Raw genomic sequence first — 21,085 nt, 5'->3', positions numbered from 1 at the left:
AAAATCAGTGTTTTTGATACCAATAACGGGTGCACGTGCGGCCCACGTCCAAAACTGAAAAAAATCCCTTTAAACATGTTTTTGGGGTCACATATTTGACTGGTCCCCCTACCCCTAGGGGCTGAAGAATCACATGTAGATTTCTTTTTTTTTTTTTAGTAGGGCATTCATGTACATGTAAATCTAGTTTCAGTGCAATATTTTCATTGCATTTACTTCCTTTTCATTTAAAAGTAATATACATTAGGCCTACACGCCAAATTGACAAATTTGAAACAAGGAGCAAACAGTAGACCTACTGTGAAATGGAAACATTACATGTACTATAGGCCAAGTTGGCCTGCATGTGGATTAAAAAGAGTGAATTATTATTTTTTTTCTAAAAAAAGGCAATCTGGAGTATATTTCCTACCTGAACATGTGGACCGTCAATTATATTTGAGATTAAGAATATTCAGATACATGTGTTATACATGTACCTTTTGTGAGTGCACGCTGTACAAGCTTTGAAGTGTCAGTAGCGGCAATTAGACGGCTTGAAATTTTATGACACACTCGATTTATATTGAGCATGGAAGAGGAGTTATCATGAAATATTGATATGAAATGCTTGTAAATTATAAGCTGTTTGCAAAGGCAATTAAAGGCCTAGGTTTCCTAGAAAAAAAAACAAACAAAAACAAGCATGACACCTCAAATATCATCAAAACAAGACTTCAGTTTTGCTGTAGTTTCCCAAGTACAGGTGGTATATGATTATGAGAGACTAGATGATTCCATTCAGTATTTTTTTTTTCAAATTGTGAATTTCAGCTTTTTTTCTCATGGACTGACTTATTGAATCAGAATGTAATTTTGAAAAAAAAAATCAATTTCATTCTGTAGGATGTGATTAAAGTATACTGAAAAAGATAAGGTACACATCATTTTTATTCCAATTTGGACATTATAGTTATAGATTTCATTCCTGGATATCATACTTTATATCACATCAAACATCTTGTAGTCTATTATTACATTTCATGATTTATCTATAAATTCAAATCTTTGAATGTGAATGACATATAATAGCTGTGCAAAAACTGATTACTGGTAATAATTATGATAATAAACAGTTCTAGAATAATGCATATCATATTATTATAACGTCTCTATGCGCTTCCAAAGGAATTGGATATTATTACCCCGGCTTTAGCTTGGAGGCCGTAATTACTTACAGAACGCACGTATTTCAAGGAATTAATTCCTACCAGGTACCCATTTACCTCACCTGTGTCGAGTGAAGCTCAATGTGGATTAATTCCTTGCATGACGAAACTATGCCAGAGCTGGAATTTGTACCAACACCCCTTTGTTTCAAAGTCTGAAGAAGTATTATAAATCCACTGGGCCATAATGCTCCTCACTGGACTGCAGGCTTTAATTTTATATTCTTCAAAGTTCTCTTCTTCGGCTACTTGGACTACACCTCCATTCAAATTCCCATCTTTTAAAGTAAATCATCTTATAATAGCTGTAAGAAAGAAAACCTAATAATGGAGGCTTTATTTTCGTATTCTTCAAAGGTCTCCGGCTACTGCAGCTCTTCAGAGACCGTTGGGAAATCATCTATGAATTGTAAAAGCGATTGCGTCCCCGTGTGTGCTTCCATTGACCTTTACTGTAAAAAAAGCGTTCATATTTGATTTTTTTTGGGTAGGAGTTATTACTCCTCTATTAAAAAGACAGAATTGATTTCCTCAATTCTACTGAATCTACTCCCAATCAAAATTGATTAAAACCTTCATATTTTGAGGCTAGGAGTCCACTCTTGACTAAACATCTCATTCTGCTTAGAAATTATCATTTGCATTTTGCATTGTGAATCCATCTGTGTTTCAGGTAGAATTTAATGAATTTATAAATTCATTAACACATTATTTTTTAGATGACATAAGTGCAAAACAAGATGGCATATTAAAGCTTATCATAAATTCATATATTATTATGAATAATTGCTGGTATATCATATGGCTGCAAGCCAAATTTATTTCTCACTAAAGGATGCTCGTGACTGATTTAAAAGGCTTATTATTGCCAATTTTTCCTCCAAAATTATTTTTAACAAAAATTATATTTTTCATTCTTTATAGTTTATAAGGCTAATTTTTTAGTCTTTCTTTTTACCTGCCCCCTTTTTTTTTGTGGGGGGGGGGGGGGCTAGGGGCAGGTACAGATGATACTCTATGCATTGGCCAATCTTGGTACTATTCAGTCAAGTGATAGGAATCATCCATGTTATATTGACCTTTCTTTTGGTCATTACAACTAAATATTGCACTGCCGAATGTCTTAGTGAAGAAGCTTAGCCTTCTTTAATTCCACTTCTTAATGAAAAAAGGATGAGTGATGAACGGCGGCTGTACAGGTCATAATAGGTGCCTCTCGGCCGGGGCATTAGTGGTATCTAATATAACCTGGAAACTACAAGAGGTCAGAACGTGTGATGTATATTCCTCTCTTGATCTGAAAATGGCCCCCTTATATTGCCTGCTGAAGTACCTTACTTGTACCATATTACCTAATATACTCTGCAGATTTAAGAAGCTCCAGCGTGGCTTTTGGCAATAGCACTGTTTACAGGTCTGAAAATCTTTAAAATGTATCCATGATACATGTATGGCAGGATAAAGGGATGGGGAAGTGTTATGGTGGCAGGGGGGGGGGGGGGGGCTTGTACTGTCACTCCTTGTTGTGATAGCTTTGCATTTCTTATAAATGTGTCTTTTGAAATCAAACCAGTGAACTAGGAACAGATCGTTATTCTGAAAAAGTGTAATGCTAGTTTCTTTAATGTGTATATTGTAAAATTCATTACATAGTAAATAGCGTTTTATATAACAGATTCTTTCACCAATCTTTAGGACTTAGTTACCTCCTACATGGACAGGGTGGGTTTACATTAGGCGGTTTCAAACCGCCTCGATCACAAGAATCCCCGTTAAATTACGAGAACTTTTTTAGGCTGAAAAATACCCGTTAATTATTCCTGCATTCACACCGCCCTGAAACATACCCTTCGGGATAAGTTCCTGAAGTTACGAGCATGCGCAGTATGGTCTGATAAGCAGGCAAGGTGCGAGATTCAAAATCACTAGCCCAGCAGCCACCCACAGCTCCCGCGCCCAACGACGACCAACGACACGCTGGGCTAAAAGTTCCCGTAATTTGCTTTCACATCGCCAAAATACCTGCGACCTTGGAAAAATCCCCGCGAAAGTTCTCGTAATTTCGCCAAGTACCTACTATTTAGCGGGTATTTTCTTTCGGGGAGATTACGCGTAGTTTGCTTTCACATTACCAAAATACCTGGTATTTTCTGATCGGGGTAAATTTCCCGATCAGAGAATACCTGGAACTGGCGAACTTCGAGGCGGTCTGAAACCACCTATTGTATCTTTAAATGCTGGGTTAATTAAAAGCCCAGCCTTTGAACGGCAGACAAATTATATCTCCTGTCCCATTAGCGTATTGAATGCAATAAGAAAGTCATTAAGGGATGTCATCTGAAAGACGTTATGCTCACAGCATGTTGTATATGTATCCCTAGGTCCTGTTACACAAAAGTTAGTGATCGATCGTATGCTTGAATTTAATGACTGATTGTACATTGTAGTCAGTGCAATCAAAGGTAAAGATATTGTTTCATAAAGCTTTGTGTTCCGGGCCCTATGTTAATACCTCGCAATAACTTGGGCTACAGATAGCAGCCAGAAGTACAAGTACAGGGGTCCCATATGGAAGAAATGAGCTCTGTTTAAAGGGAAATATCACTGTCATGAGATTTAAATTACAGGCATTTCCCTTTCCAAGGGAAATGCTATGCGGGGGGCCCGTTACACGAAGCTTAGCAATCATCGATGATGTTTATTATGATTGATTACATTGACTACAATGTACAATCAATCATACAAATCAAGCGTACAATTAATTAATTAATGATGTTTATTATGATTGATTACATTGAGTACAATGTACAATCAATCATACAAATCAATCGTACAATTAATTGCTAACCGTTGTGTTAGGGGACCAAGGTCAGAATAATGGGAGAAGCAAATTCATGACATTTGAGGATAAATATTGGACTGAAAGAAATGTGAATTAGTTTGTATGTCAGGTTTGGAATCGGTATATATACATGCAGGCCTACCAGATTTTATAATGTCAGCAAAAAGGAAATTTACTGCACATTGATTTGAATATGTGGGACTGAACATCATGATATATACATATTGTCAATAAGGCTTTTAGAGATTGACCAGTCTCTTGTTACATGTACAATTGTACAAAGTCTTGATTATGGAATGTCAATATCTCGTAAAAGAATGTGAGACAGTAGTCAATCTATAGTAGATGTAGACTCATTGCTGATTTTTTTTTTAGTTCTATCTTTGCCAACCCTCTCTATATCTTGGCTGCTGTTTCTTAAAGGGGTACTCCAGGATGAAAATAATATGATTTGAACAGTTTAAGAAAAATCAGACAAACAAAACTCTGAAAATTTGGTCTAAATCGGGCAAGGAATAACAAAGTTGCATGTACATGTATGGCATTTTAAAGATTGCACTATTCTAGTGAAACAGTTCTAAGCATGTCTTCATGAATATTCAATGAGCAAACTAATGATGTCATATCCCTACCTGTTATTTTGTATTTTATTATATGAAATCAGGTTTATTCAATTTTTTCCTTCGAGAACCCAAAAAAAATTGGAATGACTGATTAATTGCATTAGATATTCATTGCTGCAACTTATTTTATTATATGGGAGAACCGTCATTCACACATGTTTAGAAAAGGGAAAGTGGGATGTGACATCATCAGCCCATCTAATGAATATTCATAATGATTGAAAAATTCATGCATCTATTATCCTTGAAAAGAATTCTTACAAGCATAGCAGGTAACTCCCCTCTGCAAACTCTCAATATTCTACGATATCATGCATGCCCAAACTTACATGTATGTTCCCCTTTAGGAAATCTTTGTGTAGCTATGCCCCCGATACGACTCCTCCAAATCATTCTGGAGGGGCTCTTTTCAACTGATCTGGGAATGAGTGTGCCGCTCTCTCATGTAAAATGCATGAACTCCAGCGGAATGCATGGGACATTGACGGTGGAACAATGTGGCTGAATTGAGGAGCGCAGGCCCGAGATAGTGATCGTGATGGACGGGAATGTCGAAATGCGATGACAGCTTCGAAAAAATTCATGTGTTGGTCTCTTTGGAGAGGCCTTGATTTTGATGTGCCTCGCAGATGCAAGATGACTACGATTACATTCAAGCGACGATCCTTCAGCTGAGAAGCATAGATGTGCCTTTCAAAAGATGTCAAATTGAAAATTCATTTGCATTACTCTGCATTGTCATGGCTGAGGATGTTGATATTCTAGGTTTGATAGGATTCTCAAGATATTTCATTGGATTTTTTCATTTTAGGTAGTCTGTAGCAAGACTAAGGCAACGCTGAGATGCTGGTGTAATCATTGGCAATATTTTCTTTATTCATTGACATTCTCACGTTTTATTTAAAAAAATATATACTGTACGTATTTGGAAGTTCCAAGGACCAGAACAGATACTGTTAAATATAACAATCAGAATATAATGAAATACAATGTAGATGAAGGCAAAATATGTAATTCATAATAAAACACGGACAAATAACAGTTGAATGCATAATTCATAACAAACAAAAAATATTAAATAAGTTCAAGAGCAAAATAAGGTTAGCAAACAGTGCATGTCAAATGAATAATAAACAAAGTGATGATATTGAGAAACAAATCAGTCAGTTTGAGAGCAATAATTTATTTCTAAAACTATATTGTCATGCTATCCACACAGAATTTCCTGACTTTTTACCTCAGCCCATTTGACATCTTCCTTAGAAAAGAGAAATTGAATCGATCATTCAAAAGAGAAAATTAGAAGCAACAAGGAAGTTAGAAAAAGGGAATAAAGTGGCTCTTTTGATGGATGGGATTATAAGCAATCTATGACAGTGATAGGGGAGAAATACAGGCCATCAATGATGATGTTTTCTTGTTATAGAAAAATAGTCTCCTAGCTGCACCCGTAAGGTGCGTTCTTGTTCAACCAGAAAGGCATTTTAAAACGTGTTTCTAAGTATTTTTGTGTCCTTTCCACCAGTAATTAAACTTTTCATTGCAAAAAATATTTTTAAGCTAATCAAAACCAAGGATTTTGCTTTGTTGTTGTAATAAATGAATTGCAAGTTGCCAATGATAACAATTCTCAGTAATGAAAAAAAAAACAGGTGCTTCATGTACAAAATGAATTGTGCTGTACATGTATGAATGTAGTCTGTATGCACAGACCTTTCTGTATTTGTATAGTGCATAGTGTAGAGTCTAAAGTGGCGAGACTACATGTACACTGTAAAAACTGTGGTGTTAAAACTGACACCAATTGGTGTTTAATAGAGTACCACACCCTGAGGTGTTAACTTAAAATAACACCCTAGAGATTGAACAAAACACCAAAGAGTGTAAATGTAACAACCATAGGTGTTGTAATAACACCTATAGGTGTAAAACTAACACCACCAATTTAACACCGGTGTAAAATAACTGGTGTGGTCCTCTATGTACACCGGTTAACACCACAGTTTTTGCTGTGTAGATTCATTCAGATACCGTAACTGCTTCTACCATTCCATTTATATAAGGTTTGGAGTATAGTAGTCTCTACCCTAGACATGGTATTATTTGTTCAAATGTGAGTCTGTGCCTGCAGACTAGTAGGAGTTAGTAAACTTGGACTTTTACAAAAGGGGAAATTTACCCTGACGATAGTTTATTGTAAAAATACGAGAAAGTAGTGAAAAATATTGGTGGAAGGACTGAGGAAAATCCATTAGAGATAAGGAAAGTTTTTATATTTATGACGTCATACGAGCAGGTGCCCCATACACGTATGTCATATCATTTGAAATGCCTTAATTTCAATATTTTAATGGTTCATGATGACAAAAATTGTCTTCTTTCATAATAAGCAGGTGTGAAATAATTTCTCTGATGATAATGTGCAATAAACCCATTTTCATTTTTTTTTACAAAATTCCACTTTGTTTTAAATTCATGATACCTGTGATGCTGCTCACATGTGACATCACAAATGAAAAATATCAAAATGCTAATAACTATTAAAACTTTGATGGATTTTCCTCAAACCCTTACCAATATTTTCTAATTATTTTTATAATAAACATTTTGTGAGGGTGAACTTCTCCTTGAAAGTCTTCTAACTTGAAGTTGTTTTTTTTTCCTGGGGACATGTTGATCAAATATTCCATTAACCTGTTACTGTGAATGATTGAACGTGAGTTCTTGGAATATAGATTGCATTACTTCTAGTCTTTCCCTGCTGATTCTTATTAGTAATTCATTAGCTTCTGCATCTGTGTGGTCTCTGTATATAGTGGATTTATGCAGTTGAGCAGTCAACAATAGTAAATGGAAATTACTGCAGCATGCTTATTTTTCCCTTGTTTTCTATTTGAGAACACCATCAACATCAAGTTACTAAATTTGAAGATAATAAGTTTCTATGAATATATCTTAGACATTAATGATCTGACATTTCCTCTCCTTTCTCGTAAACCAGAAATTACGACTGCAGTGCAGTTCCTGTGCGGTGATCTCCAGTTCTGGTCAACTTCTTAACAGCAGCGCTGGTGCGCAGATCGACACCTATCCGTGCGTCCTGCGCATGAACAGCGCCCCCACCAGTACCTATGAGAAAGATGTAGGATCCAAGACGACTGTTCGGGTCATGGGCCATGTCAACCTGTTGAAGGTATTTTTCCTGTTGAATGTCATTCTTGATTTAGATGTTTATTTTCTTTGCTTCATTGTCTAGTGAAATAAGTTTTTGTTTCTGTGCTTCTTGGTTCTCGAAAGTGCAGCATATATATAGACCAATTAGAAACTCATAAAGACTAAAATGTAAACAGAAAATAAATGACAAATAAAGTAAAAAAAAAAAAAGACTGGCCCTACCCAGAGAACTTGTTGCACAAATGAAAATCGCTGCAAAGACAACTTGTCAATCATTGGGTAGTTGTCCAAGAACTGTGTAGGCCATATTGTATTTTCAAAAAGACATCCCCTTCAAAGACAAATTACCAGTCATGAGAAACTTGTTGATAGTCTTAGGAAACCTGTTTTAGAATTGTGTTGTACCAACCCTGTTGGTCACAAGTGTTTGATAGTTTATTTGTATCAAATTACGATCTCTTTGAAGACAACTTGTCAGTCATTGGGAAGTTGTCCCAGAACTGTTTTACACACCCTTTTTGTCACGATATGAAAATACATGCATGTTTACATGTACATGTATGTATTGTCAAAATGACAGAATCCCGTTAAAGATAAATTGCCAGTTATGCAAGTTTGTTCTTGAACTGTCTTTTACAGACACCATGTTGGTCACAAGAGTTATATTTGTATTTTCTTCTGACTTGAAGGTCAACCAGAGCGACACGGAGCAGATGGAGATCTTCATAAACAAGACGACGAGAACGGAGATGCTGGTCATTCCGTGGCTCTACACCACCAGAATCAACAAGAGGCGAGACAAGCACTACAACATCGCCAAGAACTTCTCCAAGGTCTACCCGGACACCGAGTTCTACGTCCTGTCCTCTGGGAAGATGATCTCTGCAGAGAGCATCTTCCAGCGGGAGACTGGTATCACAAGGTGGGTTAAGAAGGATGTTTGAATCTACTTTGATATGAGCTTTTTATTAGCCATAGAGGTAAAAATACATAGAAGGGTTATGGCTAATTGGCGATCTAAAGTAGCCAGGATGGTGTTTTACAAGAGTTAAGTGTGACCTTGGGTAATGCTTAATGCCATCGCGCACACAGTATCCAATGTGTAACCTCCTTGACGACTATGCAGTAGTGTGTGCCCACTAAATATGATCTGACCAATGCAAGGATGCCTTATATACTACATGCAAGTGGGAATTAAATGCGATTATAGTCAAGCTTAAATCTTTGTGAAACCCCTATCCTAGACATCCTAGTCCTACTGATGTGAATATGTAACACCTCCAGGCTTTTGATTCCTAATTTCTTCTCCCTACGATCAGCTGTTTGATTGAGCTCTCATTGCACAAAATTTGAATTATTTGGCTATGGGCATGAGTTCTCAGTTTAGAATTGGGTCACTACCTGAATGATCTTGTTATACCACAGGCTATTTAAAGATAAATGCCAGTTGTGGCAACAATCTCAAAATGACTTTTTACAGAATCCAATATAATGACCACCCAAGTGTCTTGTTTGTGTGAATAAAAAATATGTGCCAAAGGATTCTTGAAGAAATTGTGTAATTGCTGAGAAATAGGCATAATAATATACACTGTCCCACGTGTGCCTATCTGTGTTGGCGATCTTCAGTGTGATCTTTTTTTCAGCTTAGATTTTATGATTTTTGTCTCACCTGCGAAGCAAAGTGAGACTATAGGCGCCGCTTTTCCGACGGCGGCGACGGCGGCGTCAACATCAAATCTTAACCTGAGGTTAAGTTTTTGAAATGACGTCATAACTTAGAAAATATATGGACCTAGTTCATGAAACTTGGACATAAGGTTAATCAAGTATCACTGAACATCTTATTAGAGTTTCATGTCACATGACCAAGGTCAAAGGTCATTTAGGGTCAATGAACTTAGACCATGTTGGAGGAATCAACATCGAAATTTTAACCTGAGGTTAAGTTTTTGAAATGTCATCATAACTTAGAAAATATATGGACCTAGTTCATGAAACTTGGACATAAGGTTAATCAAGTATCACTGAACATCCTGCATGAGTTTCACGTCACATGACCAAGGTCAAAGGTCATTTAGGGTCAATGAACTTTGGCCGAATTGGGGATATCTGTTGAATTCCCATCATAACTTTGAAAGTTTATGGATCTGATTCATGAAACTTGGACATAATAGTAATCAAGCATCACTGAACATTTTGTGCAAGTTTCAGTTCTCATGATTAAGGTCAAAGGTCATTTAGGGTCAATGAACTTTGGCCGAATCGGGGGTATCATCATAACTTTGAAAGTTTATTGGTCTAGTTCATTAAACTTGGACATTAGAGTAATCAAGTATCACTGAACATCCTGTGCGCGTTTCAGGTCACATGACCAAGGTCAAAGGTCAATGAACTTTGGCCGAATTGGGTGTATCTGTTGAATTACCATCATAACTTTGAAAGTTTATTGATCTGATTCATGAAACTTGTACATAAGAGTAATCAAGTATCACTGAACATCCTGTTCGAGTTTCAGGTCACATGATCAAGGTCAAAGGTCATGTAAGGTCAATGAACTTTGGCCATGTTGGGTTTTTTTTGTTGAATAACCATCATATCTCTGTAAGTTTATTGGTCTAGTTCATAAAAAGTGGACATAAGAGTAACCATGTATCACTGAACATCTTGTGCGAGTTAGAGTAGTATTCAAAGTGAGCACTGCTGCTATATTGAACCGCGTGATGCAGGTGAGACGGCCAGAGGCATTCCACTTGTTACTTTTTTGCAAACAAGGAGGATCAACAGTTACAATTTGCTGCTTGGAAAGTGAAATATTCTTTTATTTTAATTCATATCACAAAATTAGTAACTACTCCCTCCCAACCAAAAATCTATAAGCTTAAAAAAATGTCTCTATCGTCAAAGCTTCAACTCAAAGATTTCATATCGATTCACTTAGAATTTCTTTTACGTCATAATAACGAAGCAATTAAAAAAGCCACCTTACATGCTTATAGGTATGGTCTTGTCTTCGATATGAAATTGATTCAACCTTGCTTAGTACTTGCGCAATATGGATGTATTATATTCTAAGCTTTCAATGGGGTTGTCATGGAAACGGCAATTTGAGTCGGCCCATTGATTATTTTCTTGGTGTTTCTGTTGCAGCTAAACTGCCTTTGATATTTAAAAGGAAAGTAAAGCAAACAACGATAATTTGAGCCTAAAATAGAAGATGCCACAGGGATTTTAATGACATTTTGAAAAATATATCAGACTGTCGTGTGATAGAAAGTAATTTTATTTTGAAATTACAGAGATATTGAGAAAAAACATCAATTGATTTCATGAATATGAAGATATGAACAGATACAGCATTTCAACTTCATGTAGGATTGGAACTTTGAGTGAATTTTTCCAGGATATTTATAATTTTGATGGATTTTTCAATTTTGTTTTACTATATGGGTGAAAATCTGTGAAATAAAAGAATTTGTTTAAAAAACCTTATAGGATAGAACAGATATGATTGCAGCAAGTAGAACATCAAACAAGCAACTCTATCAGTTACTCCTATCCCTGAAAAAGCTATGACAACAAAAATAACAACAACATTTATTTATTGGTTTTCTTTATTTTATACTGCAGGGTAGGCCTGTTCAGTTCAGTTCTCAATTCAATTCTTTATTTCATTTCCATTCAAAACATAATACAAAGTAATACAAATCAAGTACAATTTTACAGAAGGGCATTCTTACTTCGTAAAACAAACAACACATGGGAATTATGCAAAACTGCTTTCCATTTTACAAATAATTCGACATCATAGCAATACAATGTATTTAACATATAATAAAGTAAAAATAGAGTACATTAGTATATAAAGTGAAATCAACAATTATCATGGGATCATTTACATTTACATCAAGTTATTCAGTGTGATTACAAAATACCCAAACAGGTGTGAAAACAAAACGACTGATGAATCCTGTTGAATATCAGGTATTTGGTGAATTTTGTAAGACTAACATTTGGCCAAAATTTCAATTCTGTATATCTTCACATAAAAACAACCAAATATAATCATATAATAAAATACATCAATTGCCTCGAATGCAAAATACTTAAAACTGGTAAAAGAAAGTGCCTCGGGTTATCCTCTTAATCGCTCTTACATCCTTGGAAATTTACCGAAGAACATTTTCATTACCTTAATGCAAGGATTAAAAGAAAATATTGCTGAAATCGACTCCATGAATTGGATCTGAGGCGATTTTACGGTGGAGAAAAAAATTTAGTGTAATAAACACTTGAGATTTGAGAGACGTGCATCAGTAAAGACAGGATCATCATTAGAATCTTGAGATGCTAGAGGTTTGCCCCGAGAAAGTAGATCACACTTCCCCTAGTTCTGAGGATCGTTTACATCCATGCAACGATTTGTAAAGCATATTCAGATGATATTAATTTCACGTTTCACATGCATGAATATCTTATTGTCTACAGGCTAAAATCAGGCTGAATGAATGTCTTATTTTCCTCTTCCTAATACTAATAATCCTGAGTTATTTGCAAAAGTTGTATACCAATGTTGAAAGTAATCAGTATGGATCTCACCTATCTTTTGTTGAAACATGAATTTCTGTAGAAAGCATGGTCTGACCAAAATGATAATGATATTGCACATAACTGGGAATTCAAATGCAATATCCTCATTGGTCTTTGTGAAACACGCCCTATCTTACTAACTTCATTACAACACAAACGCACCTCTTCATGCACTTTCTATAAGCTTTTCCGTTCTTTCCTATCTTCTCTCTTCTTTTCTCTCCTGCTTTTCTTCTCTCTTCTCCCTTAACTGCTGTGATGGTACAATGGTACATTACTGTAGGCATGATGCATGATTCGTGATTTCAGCAGATGATATTATCTCTCATAATGTCTCCTAACCCGGGGGATTGAAGGTGCACTTGCATCTCTGATGACGGCTTCATGCTTGGGTTTTGTCAATATTCTTAGAGCATGTAAAGGGTAGGGGGAGAGTGAGGGAAAGGGTGAGAGAGAAAGATAAAGAGAAAGAGTCATAGAAAGAGAGAGAGGAGGGAGACAGAGTTAGAGAAATTAATAGATAGAGAGAGAGAGAGAGATAGAGATATACATGTAGGTAGATAGACAGACAGATAGATAGATAGATAGATAGACAGATAGGCAGATAGATGGATGGATGGATGGATGGGTAGGTAGATAGATAGATAGATAGATGGATGGACAGATAGGTAGGTAGATAGATAGATAGACCTGTAGATAGATAGATAGATTGATGGATGGATGGACGGATAGGTAGATAGATAGATAGATAGATAGATAAGATAGATAAAGACAAAGAGAGTTAGAGTGAAAGTCCGAGAAAGAGAGAGAGGAGGGGGATAGATGGATGGACGGACGGACGGATAGAGAGGAAAGAGAGAGAGAAAATAAGTAAAAATAATGTCATGAGGAGGTATTTGGTTGATGTTAAGAGCAGTAATTGAGATAATTTGTTGACGGGGGACAGGAATTAAAGGTATCTAGGTGAATCTTTCTAGAGAAGACCACTTATAATTAAATAGATGGATGAAAGGAGAAGATACAAGTACGTGGAATTGAAAAATTTGATTAAGTGCATGTACAGTATAAAAGCATCTAGGAATTATTAGGAATTTGTTTGCTATGGAAGGCTTCCACATTGGTAGGTGGTTAGAAATGAATACATGTAGTGCTGGCCCTGGCCATGAAAGAGATACTGAAATGAATAAATGGATAAATGAGTAAATGAATGAATAAATGAATAAATAAATAGATTAATCAATAAATAAATGAATAATAGCCTAGATAGAAAAAATGATAAGTAAATTGTTATCCTACATGGTCCTCTTTGTTGAAATATAAATGAAACAAATGTGTCTTGGTGTATTGATTTTAAATTCTTCCTTTTAATCAGAGAGTCACAAATGAGACTCTTCACCAATTCAGTTTCCTTTTTTTTAAAGTTCCATTTCTGTACTGTACTGTGCTGAAATCGGAAGAATGCATACAGGGGCCCGTTGCATAAAACTTTTTACCTGAGAAAACTCAGGTTTTTACCAGAGTTTTTGCCCTGTGTTAAAGTCAATGGCAGAAATCAGACTAACCTTAGTTTTCAGTTTTTACCAGAGTTTTCTCAGGTAAAAAGTTTTATGCAACAGGCCCCTGGAGAGTAATTCATGAGACAGATAGATTGTGATTTTCACTTGCTTTTGTCATAAGCTACCAAAATCCTTTCATCCGATTGGCTTAGAGCAAATTTGTCAATGAAAATCACTGACTATTTTGTTTCATGAAACATTTGCCTGTGGAGCCTTTCATGAACAGCTTTGTCAGCGATTTTCACCGACATGTTATAAGCTACTGAAATCCTTGCATATGATTGGCTCAGAGCAATTTGTCAGTGAAAATCACTGACAAAATTTGTTTCATGAAACACTGATTTCCCTAAAGGGAATTTATAAAGGCGCTGTCACACCTTGGCGTTTTAGACAGCGTATGCCCGACGTATCAAAATTTCTCTAAAACGTCGGCATACGCTGAACTTTGTTGTTTTTTTTTCAACTCTGGGCGTATACTTAGCGTATTCATAACGAGTTGGACGTATACATAACGTATTAGTAACTTATATCGAACGCTTCGTTTACTTATAAGTAACGTATTCCAACGAATGCTTAGCGTATTGCTAACTTACGCATAGCGCGCGGCAGCGTATCGCTGACGAACACGTGTCGAAGCCTATGAAAAGGCTGCCGCTCGACTATTCAAGGCGCTGTCACACCTTGGCGTTTTAGACAGCGTATGCCTGACGTATGAGGAATTTGGCGAATACGCTGGCGTACGTCGAATACGTTACGGGTAAGTTTTTCATACGTTAAGAGCACGCTAAAACACGCTGGTATACGTCGTCATACGGCGAGGTCGTCGAAAAATTTTGTGCAAGCGCAAAATTTTTCGACGTATGCCAGCGTATGGCTCATACGTCCCGCATACGCGGGCCATAAGTTGTAGGCAAGTTACGCGATCGTTGATATACGTTGACACACGTTACTCGTAAGTTACTCATAAGTCGATGTACGTCGAGATAATGTCCAGCGTACCCTAAAACTTACTTCTAACCTATGAGTAACGTGCTTTGAACGTATGTGTAACTTAACTCCAACGTATATTGACGTATGAAGACGTGCTCCGGACGACCACAAAACTTACTGAACGTGTTTATAACTTACAGCTACCGTATAATGGCGTATTGACAACGTTTATCATGTTTATTGGAATTGGTATATAAAGGTGGGGTTCACAGGAGTTTTCTTCGGCATGGCGGTGCTTGGTGTTGATACGGTGATGCATCGTGCGGTTATGATTTGAATAGTCGAGCGGCAACCTTTTTATAGGCTACGACACGTGTTCGTCAGCGATACGCTGCCGCGCGCTATGCGTAAGTTAGGCTATCGTAGGGCATAAGTTGTGTACGCCAGCAATACGCAAGGCATTCTTTGGAATATGTTACTTATAAGTTAACGAAGCGTTCGATATAAGTTACTAATACGTTATGTATACGTCCAACTCGTTATGAATACGCTAAGTATACGCCAAGAGTTGGAAAAAAATCAAAGTTCAGCGTATGCCGACGTTTTAGAGAAATTTTGATACGTCGGGCATACGCTGTCTAAAACGCCAAGGTGTGACACCACCTTCAAATCATAACCGTACGATACATCACCGTATAAACACCACCGCCATGCCGAAGAAAACTCCTGTGAACCCCACCTTTATATACCAATTCCTATAAACGTTGTCAATACGCCATTATACGGTAGCTGTAAGTTATAAACACGTTCAGTAAGTTTTGTGGTCGTCCAAGCACGTCTTCATACGTCAATATACGTTGGAGTTAAGTTACACATACGTTCAAACACCTTACTCATAGGTTAGAAGTAAGTTTTAGGGTACGCTGGACATTATCTCGACGTACATCGACTTATGAGTAACTTACGAGTAACGTGTGTCAACGTGTATCAACGATCGCGTATAACTTGCCTACAACTTATGACCCGCGTATGCGGGACGTATGAGCCATACGCTGGCATACGTCGAAAAATTTTGTGCTTGCACAAAATTTTCGACGACCTCGCCGTATGACGACGTATACCAGCGTGTTTTAGCGTACTCCTAACGTATGCAAAACTTACCCGTAACGTATTTGACGTACGCCAGCGTATTCGCCAAATTCCTCATACGTCGGGCATACGCTGTCTAAAACGCCAAGGTGTGACAGCGCCTTTAATTGAAATGTATAGCGACATCGCTACAGCCTGGGCCATTATGTGGCATTATTTGACATGGCATGGGGACTACTGATAAAGTTAGTGTTGAACAGTATATAACTAGGAAACATAATTACTTTAAAATGCCAGCAGACTTGGAACAGGAGTCACTTTCAATCATGAGCATGTATGTGTGATTTGCCTCTTTTTCGCTCTGCATAATTAGGCGCATTACCAAGTAAATGAATTAAGTTTGCAGCATTAACATCTCAGGTAGCTAATCGGGAGGCCCTGGGGTGATATATTTAACTTTTCATTCCACTGAAAAACCCCACGAAAATAGATTAGTCTGACATCTTTGTTCTCCCTCTGTAAATGGATTGAAGTGGTGTATGCGCCCTCGGTTCGCACTGTTAATCGAGGGGTTGGAAATTTCTGCGTCTTGGAGAATTCTTCTCTAATCTTGTGATCACAGAGATATCACTTCATAATAATAATGATAATAATAATTAGACTTATATCACGCCAAATCCATTTTGTAGAGCGCTCAAGGCGCTTTTTTGGGAAATTATAAAAGAAAAAACTTAAGAATTGAAGAGAAATGTTTCAAGGTATTGTTTGAAAGTTTCAGAGGTCAAGCACTGTTTGATGTTTTTCATTCATTTCATTCATTTAGGTTTTATTTCCACAAATCCATTATGTTACAAAACTTTGATAACTTAACTTACATAACTAAGTTGAACAACCATTACACACGTAGACTATAAAGTATAAATAGCAAGCATTCTTAAACAATACATATTAATAGATGTTTAAGTACATAAAAAACAGAAAAGTGGAGGAAACCTTAGAAGCAGAATGCTTGTAGATAAGGTTCCCTTTTTTATAAATTACTTTTGTTATAACTACTTAATGATAATACACGTGACAACATTTTATCAATCAACTTACACCGACAAAACAACACAACACAGAAAAGTGACAAAAACAAAGAAAGAAAAACAAAGGAACAAAGTAAGCAGCTGCCATCCAACAGAATTTAAGAAACTTCTGGATAATAAGCTCTGAACAAAAATGCAATGGAACATACCAGTAAAGAGCAATTTCAGTTTGTTTCATTATATCGAAGAAGCTTTGTTTTCAAGTGATGTTTGAAAATATTATAATTTTGTAGTTGCTTAAAGGTCAAGTCAACTTTAGAAAAATGTTGATTTGAATCAATAGAGAAAAATCAGACAAGCACAATGCTGAAATTTCATCAAAATCGGATGTAAAATAAGAAAATTATGACATTTCAAAGTTTCGCTTATTTTTAACAAAATAGTTATATGAACGAGCCAGTTTCATCCAAATGAGAGAGTTGATGATGTCACTATTTCTTTTGTTTTTTATTGTTTGAAGTATACAATATTTCAATTTTTACGAATTTGACGATTAGGACCTCCTTGCCTGAAGCACAAAATACTAAAATAATGGAATTCCACGTGTTCAGGGAGGAATGAAACTTCATTTCACCTGACAATGACGAGAAAATATAAATATTTCATATTTCATGTAATAAAATACAAAAGAAATAGTAAGTGAGTGATGTCATCAGTTCCTCATTTGCATAACGACTTGCTTGTTGAATTTTTCTCTTTTTATTCAAATCAAGTTTTTGTTGGGGTGGACTTGTCCTTTATGTGTCATATCCAAGGAATTCCAATAAACTGGACCAGTACATGTATATACTATCGTTCTTTTCCTAAGTACTGTTCTCGACCTATGCAAATGAAAGAATGACGACTGTCTGGTAGGGTAACTATGCAAATGTTGATTCTTTTGGAATAGTGATGTAAAAACTGAGGAAGAGCATTTGAGTTCAATTGAAACATGAAACACCCTAAAAAGAAATTATATAAATCATGCACCTTTAATATTTTATTGTTGAAAAATAAAATGTTTGTGTGACTTAACCTGTCAGAATGGCAAATTATTTGCAAGGGAGGCTATTCCATAACTTGGAGGATGAGTAAACAAATGATCTCCCCCCCAGGTTTTGGAAACTTTGGGGGTAACGAGAGAAGTAGAAGAAGAGGAACGTAAGGATCTTGAAGGGGTATAACTTTTGATCAGTGAAATGAATGCTAATCAATGGATGAGTCTGCAGACAAATTTGGAGGAGAGATCCGAACCTTGAGAGAATTGATTGGCACAGCTGTTTTCCTTGAATGTTTGCATTTCCAAAATATGCAGGGATGGCATGCCCTTTCAAAGCCATGTCAAGAATTGTAAGGGGGGGGCACTCATGTACACGTATAATGGTGCTATGTATATGTGTAGCCCTCCCCCCCCTTTCGCTCCTTGCTAGGAGTTCCCAAGCAGATCAGTTTCACCCTTTTTGATTGACCAACCCGTTCTCCACCATGCCCAACAACATCATTTCAGATGTGAGTTCTCGAAGGCCCCCATTTTATGTTAAATTCCAGCCAGGAATTACCCCATTAAACTTTCAGAGTTTCATCTATGTTCTGAATCCCTTCATTTCATAGTCTGAATCCAGGAGTAGTGCCGATAAACTGAATTTTTGTGGTGAATTATGTGTTTATTTTTTGTTTGAAACTTCATGTCAATGCGAAATAGAATTTCCCCAACCGATAAATGTCTCAATCAATGATCATGATTGATGTGATAAATTGTCTAAAATTTGAATGCTGGAACAACAATAAAAAGAAGTACATCTTCATACAACTGGAAGGGTATCTGGAGAGGGGTCTCTTTTGGTAAAGCATTTTCCTGTATTATTAGTGTTATGCCTTAATAAAATTTGGAAAGAATTTGAAAGATCGCAGTAACGTTCCTCTAGTGAATATCACTTCCCTGTATACAGTCTGTAAAGTATACTCTGTGCATCCCCCTTTTTATTTTCTTATATTTATTGTACCTTTATGTGTTGTTTTCAATCAAATTTCCAAATACTTTATGTAGACGATGCAGTATTACTTGTTCTGAGCAAATGACTTGAAAGATTTAGGAAGAAATTTGTGTCTGAAACTGACAAGAAACCACATGTGTTAACAGTCTATTGAATTATGTTTCCTCCTTATAGACATGCTGAAATTGTAAACATGTACGCATTCATTCCTAAATTTTGAAAAATCTACTTTACTCTTGCTCTACTGCTGTCTTTAAAGTATATTCCTATTTAAGATTTTTTAAGAACTAAATTGAAAGAAAGGAGATGCAAAGATCTGTTTTGAACATTGCTATACAATACATGACCAAACGGCCTCCTCCTCACTTAAGTTAGGCTGTAGACATTTACTAATCTAATATTTACCCAGACCAAGGTCTTTTTAAAGTAAAGACCTGAGAGCTTTTGATAGCCAGCAAAAACTAAATTCTAAATCTCACGGCCTCATATCGTAATGAGTCCACAACGTTTTGTTGTGACAGACCCTCTCTGTAGAAATATAGGGGCAAGGACTGTTATGAAGTTCAAATGATTTGTTGCTTAGAAGTATTAAATGTCTTCATGGGCAAAGGGCATTGAGTGAAACATATAGTTAAAGCTATGGTTAATATTACTTTAAAGAAGCAAGTCCTGCTATAAACAAATCCTTCATGTTGGTGAAAATTTTAGGTCAAATTTGATATATACCAGTACTTTTTATATAAATCGTATACACTACTCTTACATTACTTCAAATGTATGTGTATATTTTTAAGTCTTAAGGCCCGGTCACATATAGGCGACGCACGAGGGGCGCATGGCCCACGTGTTGAATTTTGGCAGTTTTGGTCAATGCGTTGTTACTCGCTAGATCTGCGCCATTGTTCGTTAAGCGTTCGACGAGCGCGTTTTACCAACGTTATATATTCGACGCTCTTCGCTTGTGCGTCGTGATTTTTTGAGCATGCTCAAAAATATGCGCAGAGCTCGACGCATGACTCTATACGCCATGAACTCGCTAAACATTCGCAAAGCGCGCTAGACCAACGCTAGACGTACGCTGAGCCTACGTTGAGTATTCGGCGGCTGATTTCGAACGAACGACTGGCGCACACATAACGTGCTTTCCAACGAACACACAACGAATATGAACGAGCTGAACGAACGCTGAACGACTGCTGAACGTGTCTCTAACGCACACAACGTGTATCTTGCGTGTTCCTAACCTATACCCGGCGTGTGCCGAGCGTGTAGTCATAGGGCATGTAAGTGGATCCGGCACCAACTCCTCATCACTTCTCCTCCAGCCCTCGAAAGAATCACCTCGGAAGATGGATGATCCTGACACTCAAATGAAATATAAATTGCAGTTCTTCAACATTAGCATAACCCAATGGCACTGACTATTCACTAACTACAAGTCCCCAGAAGGAGAAAGGAAAAAAAGGTCAACATTTGAATACAAATCCACACACACTTTTCTCCTACATGTGTCTATTCTTAGCTTTTTTCATATTTGCCATCTATTTACTTTTTGGCACTTCTTTGTAAGGTATTAAAAATATTACACATGTATGTACAGTGAAAATATTCAGATATGCCGGTAACTTTTTTTTTCAAAAAATAACTTGTGTTTTCCCTGCCTGAAAAATTGGAACTGCGTTAGATATACAAGTGGAATGCCTCTGGCCGTCTCACCTGCATCACGCGGTTCAATATAGCAGCAGTGCTGACTTTGAAAACTACTCTAACTCGCACAAGATGTTCAGTGATACATGGTTACTCTTATGTCCACTTTTTATGAACTAGACCAATAAACTTACAGAGATATGATGGTTATTCAACAAAAAAAACCCAACATGGTCAAAGTTCATTGGCCTTACATGACCTTTGACCTTGATCATGAGACTTGAAACTCGCACAGGATGTTCAGTGATACTTGATTACTCTTATGTCCAAGATTCATGAATCAGATCCATAAACTTTCAAAGTTA

At 36.7% G+C, this 21,085-nt stretch overlaps 1 protein-coding gene across 4 annotated transcripts in view; it reads left to right on the top strand.

Moving 5' to 3' along the window:
* The window catches only part of LOC121423990, a 68,754-nt gene that overhangs the window by 27,549 nt on the left and 20,120 nt on the right, over window positions 1–21,085 (top strand). For all 4 annotated transcript variants that reach the window (XM_041619548.1, XM_041619550.1, XM_041619551.1 and 1 more), the window contains exons 4-5: window positions 7,675–7,866; window positions 8,537–8,769. In XM_041619548.1, coding sequence (XP_041475482.1) covers window positions 7,675–7,866; window positions 8,537–8,769 — 425 coding nt within the window. The remainder of the gene's footprint in view (window positions 1–7,674; window positions 7,867–8,536; window positions 8,770–21,085) is intronic.

This window comes from Lytechinus variegatus, chromosome 11 (genome assembly GCF_018143015.1).
Source record: "Lytechinus variegatus isolate NC3 chromosome 11, Lvar_3.0, whole genome shotgun sequence".
In the NCBI taxonomy this organism is placed as follows: Eukaryota; Metazoa; Echinodermata; class Echinoidea; order Temnopleuroida; family Toxopneustidae; genus Lytechinus; species Lytechinus variegatus.
The sequence above is the reverse complement of the archived record's forward strand: the minus strand, read 5'-3'. Positions and strand labels throughout refer to the sequence as shown.